Below are 9,046 nucleotides of genomic sequence, written 5' to 3'. Positions count from 1 at the left end.
GCCATCATTTTTTTAAAATAAATTTATTTATTTTATTATTTATTTATTTATTTTTGGCTGCGTTGGGTCTTTCTTGCTGCACACGGCCTTTCTCTAGTTAAGGAGAGCAGGGGCTACTATTTGTTGCGGTGCGCAGGCTTCTCACTGCAGTGGCTTCTCTTGTTGCGGAGCACGGGCTCTAAGTGCATAGGCTTCAGTAGTTCTGGCACGTGGGCTTCAGTAGTTGTGGTTCACTGGCTCTAGAGCACAGGCTCAGTAGTTTTGGCGCATGGGCTTAGTTGCTCTGTGGCATGTGGGATCTTCCCAGACCAGGGCTTGAACCCGTGTCCCCTGCATTGGCAGGAGGATTCTTAACCACTGTGCCACCAGGGAAGTCCCGTAAGAGCCATCTTAAAATGTTTGTTGATAGAATTGCAAATACAGTATTTTGGATAGGATTTTCAAGTGTCCACCGTGGAATCAGACTATAGATCTTCATAAAGAGAAATGTGAAATGATAAGTACACACTCTCATTGTCCAACGTTGACAAAAAAGGAACCATAATTTCCAATTCGATGTGGACAAGGAGCCTTGCAGAGAGAAGGGTCTCGTAGACTTACAAATATATTACTCAGGTGCCCTAGATTCTTTTTTGTCTGTGCTGATAAGAGGAAAGGAAAAATGATATTTACAACCCAGGCTGCTCAACTAAGAGATTTAGTTAAGGTTCCAGCAAGTGCCCTGAGCAACAATAACAATGTGATTGCATTCTGTGCTCTAACCTTAAAGGCAGGTCTCCAACATTTCTTTGGTGTTTTCAGGCCCTCCATGTAAATACATACAGGCTCCCAGATGACCAGTTGTTTTGCTAAAGAACCTCTCTACACATCTAGAGTATAGCCTCTTAAACTCAAAACTTGTTTTAAAACCGTGGCTTATAAAACGTTTGGAGTTGGATTGCAATGGACTCATAAACATGTTGAATGTAGGAAATAGTGTTAGTTTATAAATCTGGCCTGTTTTTAGGTCGTGAGGTCATTAGTTTTTTGTTTTTGTTCCCGCCATTGGTCCTTGCTTTTTTGTTCTTCCAAATTCTACTTGCCCTTGATATATTTGGGGTTTTAGTCTGTTTGCCCTCCATGGTTGTTTCCAACAAGATGCCTCTGGCCTTTTCTCATCCAAACTCAACACAGATGTTTCCCCTGTATCACCACTGTGACTGCAACACAAAGCTAAGATGTTTCTTTTTATTTTTTGCTTCAGACTTACTTCTACGCTTCTGGACTGTGGGGAAGGAAGAGGGGGAACAGGAGATCCAGTTAGTCTGGCCTCTGTGGGTTACTTCACCTCCCTGGGATGCAGCTTATGGGTCTATAAAATGAATGACCTGCACCATTTGCTCACTAAGATCCTTTTTTGCTCTAAGCCATGATAATACCCCAAATAAGATTACAGCATTTTATACTTTTGGCATTTAAAAAAAATCAGAGTACTCCTTTCACTTGCTGCAGACTACATCAAACACTGAATGAAATGTAGTGGAAACAGGAGGCCAATCCTGTAATGAAAGGAGTGCTCATGTCCACCCACAACTTGGTGTATGTGGAGGACTTAAGTGGACTTAGACAGCTCTAGAAATGTAAGGAAGACCATATGTCCTACAACTAGGGCATTCTGCATTTCTTTATCAGTGGAAAAAAAAATCCCTGATACAAAGTTCCAGAATGGAGTCTTTTTGAGAAAGAGTAGAATCAAATGTGTGACAATACTATCAAAACTGACCAAAAAAAGCATTTGATTGGAGACACAATTCACAACATTTTATTCAAGTTAATACATTTCATTCAGTAATCTGCCATATTATCCTTGGCACCATTAATAATAACCTCTTAATCACAAGAGAAACAAAGACTGGGATTTATGTGTAGAAGTTGATTTCCACCAAAACCAATTCATAGTCCATCATCTTTCATGGTTATGCTTTTACTTGAGGCCTCTTTCTTGGGGGGAGGGGGACTGTTTCTCGTGTTTGCTTAAAATAAATAACATGACTTACTGTGTCATGGAAGGAAAATAAGGTCTAGTCCCTAGTGAACAAGCAGGGGGTCCTCCAGGAAAGGAGCCCTAAAGATTCCTTGAGGTGAGTCAGTAACCCTCCTGTCCCAACCAGTCAGTAGTTAAGTTATAACCAGGTGAATGAGAGAGGTAGTAACTAGTTGGAGAACCCATGGTGTAGACTCTCTAGAACAGGAATAGCTGAGTGAGTCAGAACTGGAGGGAGACATCTACAGTGTCTGGAAAAAGTGACCAAGAATAGGAAAGTGTGAAAAAGATATGGGTTTCCCACCAGAGGACCCACAGAAACATGGCGGTACCAGTCAAGGGCCGTCCTGCGCTTTTCTCTGATGCAAGGGTACACTGAATGGGTTCTGCAGCTTTCAGATAAAAATTGGAATGATGCTGAACAAGTGCAAAGTGAAATCAGAGTTTCCCTCCTTTGTTCGGTAAACACTGAGAGAACACCTGTGTGTGAGGCAATGGGACAGGTGCTAGAGGAAAAAACGAAGCTGTCTTAAGATGTGGTCCTGACTTGAAGGTGGCCATCAGACCCTGCACATACAGAGCACTATGTCGGAGGGTCCGAGTGGAGGGAAGCATCACTTCTGGCTGGCAGCAGCAGAGATAGCATTCCCCAGTCATTCCTTCTTGGTTCCCAGAATGTCCTCTGTGCCTCTGTGTCACCTCTTGGCCCACCCCATTCCAGGCACTTGCTTGTCTTATCTTTCTCCATAATCTGAAATGGAAGCCTGGGAGGAGAAGATCCCATCTCACAGGTATCTAACAAATGTGGGTGGAACTGATGTGTTATGGAAGTGTCACTCTATTTTGGTCCAGGTGGGTGGAAAAAAAATTGGGGGAAAGGAGAGCTGATAAGATGGTGGTGGTAAGGGTAAGGTGTTTTAATCAGAAGGTAGGAGCAAAGATATCCCAACAAGCAAACTTAGTATGTGGCTTAAACCAGGTGACAGGGAGAATGCCAACACAGCCAAGGACCGCAAGAAGGTAGCTGGAAGCCCTCTGCCAAATAGGTTAGTCTGCAGAACTGGGAAGCTAAAATCTTTTCCTACTATCTACTCAAGTTTAACCAGAGCAGATGAAGAAACAATGAATAACTAGAGGGTCATAACTTTCTAGAAAGAGCAAATAAACACAGCACCCCCCAAAAAAGGTGAGGCTGAATGTCACTGTAGAGAGAGCTTTTGAACATCTTTTTTTTCTCCTAGGAACTTTATATGCTATATTTTCTCTCTTTTTTATAAATTGAAGTATAGTTGGTTTACAATATTATATTAGTTTCAAGTGTACAAAATAGTGATTCAGGCTTTTTTGGATATCTTTTTTAAGTTTGTTTATGGTGTCTTGGTCTGTAATCAATCAAGTAATAGAGAGACGCCATCCCAAAAAGGAACGTCTGCAGGAACCAGAGTAGTTGAGTCCAACTATTCGTGATGCCTTTAGACCTAAAAAAAAAGAAAAATTTATCCACCAGAATTTTAATATTATGGTTTCACAGGAGTTATTGTCTTCTAGTTTTTTAAAAACGTATTCCTTCTATCTATTTTCATGGGGCTTATTTTGCGCTTTCCTCCAGCTTATTAACTTAGTTTATTTATTTTCGTTTTTCTTGTGCATTTAGAATGGTACTTCCCTGGGAAGCAATCTGGCTATTGCCTAGGACATGGTATTGTGAAACTGTTTCTCAAGTGATTCTGATGAGCATATAGGGTTAGAAAGCACTGGGATGGCTTCAAAGCAAGTATTTTGGACCAGATGTAAATCTGTCTTGGCCAACTACCAGCTTGACCTTGGGCAAGTCATTCACTCTCTCTCAGAATCAGTTTTTTTGTCTGAAAAATAGGAATAATAATATTTATCTCACCAAGTTTTGAGATGATTTTTGAGATAAGTTATCCAAAGTGATTAGTAAAGGGCCTGGCACATGGTAATAATAAATACCTGTTTATACAGCCATTCAAACTAAACTGCTTAACACCAAGCTCAAAAGAAAATGGCCCAGATGAAGTGAATGGTTTGCTACAGTCTCATCTGTATATAAATAAGTCTCATGTGGATGACTTTTAATTTAAAACAAAATTTTTTAAAATATATGTAAAAAATATATAATTTTCTACACTAACAGATTAAAGGAGAAAAATTATATAATCATCTTAATAAATGCATTTGAAAATTTCAACATCCATTCTCAATACAAGTTCTCAGAAAACTTAGAAAGAGAATGGAACTTCTTTATTCTGACAGAGAAGGTCTGTACAACTCTAGAAAAAACACGAGGCAGAATGCTGAAAGCTTTCCCTTTGATTAGGAACAAGGCCAGGATGCCTACTATCACCACTTCTGGTTGACACTGGACTGGACGTACTAGCCAGTGCAACGAGGGAAAAAACATAAATAAAAGGTATACGGAATTGAAAGGCAGAAATAAAACTGTCTTTATTTCTAGAGACAATTGTGTACCTGGAAAATGAAAAGGAATCTTTTAAATTATTAATGATGAACTATTAGATGAACAGATGAACTATTCGAACTAAAAAATGAATGTATCAAGGTCACTAGGTGTGAGGTCAGTAGAATCAACTATATTCATACATTCTACCACCAAACAGTAGAAAAATGAAATATATATCAAAGTGGGCCAGGATGTACAAGAAATTCACGTTTACGCAGCATTATTTATAATAGTCAAAAAAAAAAAGAAAAACCCCAAAAAACTAGAGGCTTAAAAGTCTGTCAGAAGGAGGATTTGTTAAATACATTAAGGCACATCTATATAATAGAATACTATGTACTAATGAAATGAGGTAAATTCATAGGTATAGACACAGGAAAACAGGCATATATGACAATAGAAAAAAGTTATACAAGAGTTTATATCTATATGTATATAGATATGGTGGCTATAAAGTCGAATGTTCAGTCCAGTCTTATGTCTGGTTAAATGGAATTCATCAATTTCTTTTTATTGCTGGATAGTGGGATGTGGGGTAGGGCTTCCAATTGTTCTACATGTCTTCATGATTCTTTCACTTAAATGTATTCGTTCATAAGTCAAAAGGAATATTGATTCTGGTTTACAGTCACCAATGATACACTGCAACACGTTAGGCCATAAAAAAATGATTTCAGGAACATGAGAATAGTGCCCTAACCTCTCTATGCCTTTTCTCCCACTGCCTATCAAAGAACTTGAGAGCAGGATGTTCAATTTGAGTCTTTTCGTTTTCATTAGAGGCTGCAAACGACGATAACAAAATAGGTGTAAAGTACTCCAACACTATAATGTGGAGGGCTGGACCACACACCTCCGAGCTAAGCTCTCACTGAGAGCCTGAAGAGGTCGTTAGAAAGAGGTACTAGTGCTGCGGCACTTCCTATCCCAAGTCAGCCCAAAGAACAGCTTCAACGGAACCACTCAGCCTAACAAGAGTCCCCAGTAATTTGGGGGAGGCTTAATATCTAACTCAGACGTTTAACTACTGGTACATGGCTGCCCAGGGAACTGCACGCACTTGCAGATTTATCCTGCTGGACGGATAAGAAAGCTGTCATCGTGACCCTTACAGGTCTTGTGGAAGGGCACTGGCATGGGTGAGCTTAAAAGCAACCCCGCCCCAGAGGCCTAACTAAAGGGTAGAAGAGATCTCAATAAAAGGGAAACTGCCCCCCACCACGACCCCCATTACAAATCCTAAGGGAAAACTGCAAGTGACATACTGACTGAGGTCTGAAGGAACCATCAAGGGAACTGCAGAAGGGAGATCCCTAGTGATGGGCGGTTTCTCAAAAATCCACCAAGGCTCCTTTGGAGAGAAAGAGTCAACAATGGGTTTGCAACCACCACAGCACCCAGCTGCCTGATCACAAGGCAGACTGTGCTCTGCTTCCGCTAACTACTCCCAGGACCCCAAGGGGCCACAGGCAGCTGTCGCTAGTGAACAGGGAACAAAGCTGGAATGAGAGGGAAGACATCAACTACCCCCTCTTCCCCACAGCAGGCTGCTGAGCCCCAGCTGGAGGAGAACAGATGTTCTGAATTAGATAAAAGTTCATAGTTTTAATGAATAGACTGGACTTGACCAGATAATATGAGATAGTGACTGGAAAATCTATGGACCTGCTTCAGATATCGTCCAGGGCTAGGGTGGGAGACAGACAGTAATCCTTGGGGGAGTGGAGACGGGCGAAAAAATAAAGCTGCTTTCTCCTCCTCTCCTAGAAAGTCCAGCTTGTTTAATAAACCAGAAGGTGGAGGAACATAATCTATTTAAATCAGTTAGCACTGTCTGGCATAGTGTGCACCCAAGAAATATTAATTACTTTTATTATTAAAACAATAAATTATCTTATTTTCCACTTTTAGAATACCACAAAAACAGAGGTGGTAATTAATCTTGACCAGAAGAAAAAAAAATCAATTGCAAAGCAATCTGGCATTACTATAACCATGTCTTTCATTACACCATACTTTCTGTATGCTTACATAAAGTCTAAATGTAAAGAAAAGCTTTTTCAGTTCTCTCACATTGTATTATCCTGCACTGGCAACTGTAGAGTAGGGTCTAGTCGCAGGACTTTTAGCTTGCAACGCATCCCAGAATCACCTACAGACCTTGAAAAAATGACATGTTCCTACCTCTGAAGCAAGGCTACTACATTAGGATCTCTGGGCCTGGAAACCAGACAAGTGAATGTTGAGAAGGCTCCTCACATGATTCAGTTGTGAAACTAGGCTGAGAATCATTGGGCTAGGTCAATACAGCTCTTTTTCAAACTATAAGGCCAGCCTCCTAATCTTTTCTTCTAGTTGGGGCTATATAGAGACTTTTGAAAAAAAGAAGAAAAATCATCTAAATTAAATGACTAAATAATTGACTCATTAACACAAATGAATTCATTCATTAACTATTTACTGAGTACTCCCTCTGAGTACTGAGAGAGGCTCAGTATTAAGTGTGGGGATTCGACTCTACCTGAGACTGTTCTCGGCCTACAAGCGCATGAATTATTTAAATGTGGCTACTCTCAACTTATATTAGATACCAAGAGAAAAGCGACAAAGACCTATTAAAAACACTTACCTGCACAATACAATGGCATACAAGGACTCTCCCACGTGAATCAGCCAGGCAAGCCAATACCTGAAACAAAAGTCAGCCTAGTTCAAGGTGATGGTTCTCTGCTGATGAAATCTAAAACAGAAACCCCCAAGAGAAAGATGCTTTAATGTGAACTAGCACCACTCTTAGAAGGCAACCAGGGGCCTTCCAGGTCTACAGGGACACTGGAGCTGCAGGGTCCACACCCCATTTCTGCAGCTCTCCTTACCAACTGTGCACGAGGGTGTGATGATGCTCCAGCAAGTACTGAGTGAAGGGGCCCAGCGGCCCTAGGCTCTGATAAGGAATAGCCTCAGGCCAGAAGATCATCCACTGAAAGAGAACCAGAAGCACAGAATGCTTATTAGGTCACTTAAATCTATTTTTAACCGAGGCTATTAAATAATCCTGATTCTATAAGAATCAGACCAAACAGAAACAGACCAAAGAAACTCTGAACTAAGTCATCTGGGCTTCCATTCTTTACTTCTATTTTCTGAAAGCGATTCTACTGGGAGATTTATGCTGAGGAAACTCTGTGGTTATCAGATTTAGTGCGCAGGTTGACTGACTTCTGTTATTAATGAATTACACAATTTAGTCCCCAACCTACTTTTCTGGGTATCTTTCCTGTATCCTTTAAATGAATTCTGTCTACCAAACAAAAGTCGCTGCTCCTCTCAGTAGAGATTCTGTCTTTTTGATTCCACATCTATGTCATAACATGGATATCCTCTCTAACCCTTCTTACCCATTAAATTCTACCCATCCTTTAGGTTTACCCCCATTTTCCAAGCAATTCCAACTGCCTCAAACATTCTGCTTTGTAAGCCCTATCCTGACTTGGCAGGCCTAGAACTGTCCATCAACTTGACCTCCTTCTTTTTGAGTTCTACTCAAACCTGGCTAAGCCCTAGTAACCGTGCGGACGCAAAGACAGGTACATTTTCAAGCAGAAAGCTTGCAAGCCCACCGACCTTCCGCTTACGCCGATAACCTAGGCAAGCGCCAGGCGCGCAAGCGCAAGACCCCGCCCCCCCTCAACAGCGCCCCTCGCCCTACGGGAGCCTGACGGGCCAAAACAGATGCACCCCGCGCTACACCTTACCCCGAAATATCCCAGCCCCAGGACCGTGACCAGCGAAGGCAGGGGTTTGGCTGTACGGAAATAGGAGGTAGCAGCCCCACCGGCATTCGACTTCGCCACCACCATCTTGAAAGATCTAGACACCGAGTCATGGGGTGGGGAGTATTCCCTGCCTTCATATAGGGAAAGCGTGGGCAGCCGGTTTCTCAAGATCTCAACACAGGCGAAAGGCGCGGGCAGACGGCTGCGCCTGCGTCTTCTTCCTGGGTCTAGTCCCCTGGCTTAGAGCGCTCGAGAGCCGCGATTGCGCCTGCGCGACCTCTCCTTGGTCGTAGGTGCGGATCTTGTGGCTCAAGGCAGCACTCTATCCCCTCGCATGGCCTTGCCCAGGGCCCGCTGCCCTTACCGTGTAATAGCCAAAGGAGAGGGTGATGACGGTGACCCAGAACAGACTGCTCCTCTGGAAGTACGTCTCATCTCCTCCTGCCTTCCCCATCGCTGCAGCACGTCCCAGGGAATGCCGAGCAGGCCACCTCTGCTCTGGAGGAAGGCAAGGATGGGGGCGGGGCCATGGCAAACACTCCTCCCTCCTCTCACCTACCTCCCCAGAGGAAGAAGAGTCTGTGGGCCCGGAACTCTGAAAACGAATCTCCATCGGCTCTGGCCTGGTGGGCTGGTTATCACCTTGCAGGGGAGACCCCTCACTGAGTGTCACTTGCTGGGGCTTAAGATAATGGTGTTGGAATAGATGATGCTTTATGCTCTTAATGACTATGGATCTAATTTTTGAACTTCAGCTCTGCT

The 9,046-nt window shown here is 42.6% G+C and overlaps 1 protein-coding gene across 2 annotated transcripts; it reads right to left on the bottom strand.

Moving 5' to 3' along the window:
- Positions 1-1,785: 1,785 nt before the first annotated feature.
- Positions 1,786-8,788, bottom strand: TMEM254 (transmembrane protein 254). Of its 2 annotated transcripts, none has more exons than XM_060091799.1 (4): positions 8,649-8,788; positions 7,385-7,488; positions 7,138-7,197; positions 1,786-3,501 (listed from the first exon to the last, which is right to left on the bottom strand). In XM_060091799.1, exons 1-4 carry the CDS (start codon positions 8,736-8,738, stop codon positions 3,381-3,383), a joined length of 375 nt encoding a protein of 124 aa, XP_059947782.1. In that variant the 5' UTR covers positions 8,739-8,788; the 3' UTR covers positions 1,786-3,380. The 2 variants fall into 2 exon arrangements, with proteins under 2 accessions (XP_059947782.1, XP_059947792.1); XM_060091809.1 differs by lacking the exon at positions 8,649-8,788 and adding an exon at positions 8,264-8,502.
- Between the last annotated feature and the right edge of the window lie 258 nt (positions 8,789-9,046).

The sequence above is a fragment of the Mesoplodon densirostris genome, chromosome 1, assembly GCF_025265405.1.
Source record: "Mesoplodon densirostris isolate mMesDen1 chromosome 1, mMesDen1 primary haplotype, whole genome shotgun sequence".
Taxonomy (NCBI): domain Eukaryota; kingdom Metazoa; phylum Chordata; class Mammalia; order Artiodactyla; family Ziphiidae; genus Mesoplodon; species Mesoplodon densirostris.
Note: the sequence above shows the minus strand (reverse complement) of the source record. Positions and strands in the feature narration are given on the sequence as shown.

Bases quoted from the DNA above. Each gene is read 5' to 3' on its own strand.
- TMEM254 (XM_060091809.1), bottom strand. From the start codon at position 8,368: ATGGTGGTGGCGAAGTCGAATGCCGGTGGGGCTGCTACCTCCTATTTC. The intron at 7,489-8,263 runs GTAAGGTGTAGC...GTTCTCTTTCAG, and splicing joins TGGGGCTGGGATATTTCGGG to TGGATGATCTTCTGGCCTGA. The intron at 7,198-7,384 runs GTAAGGAGAGCT...CTTTTGTTTCAG, and splicing joins CACACCCTCGTGCACAGTTG to GTATTGGCTTGCCTGGCTGA.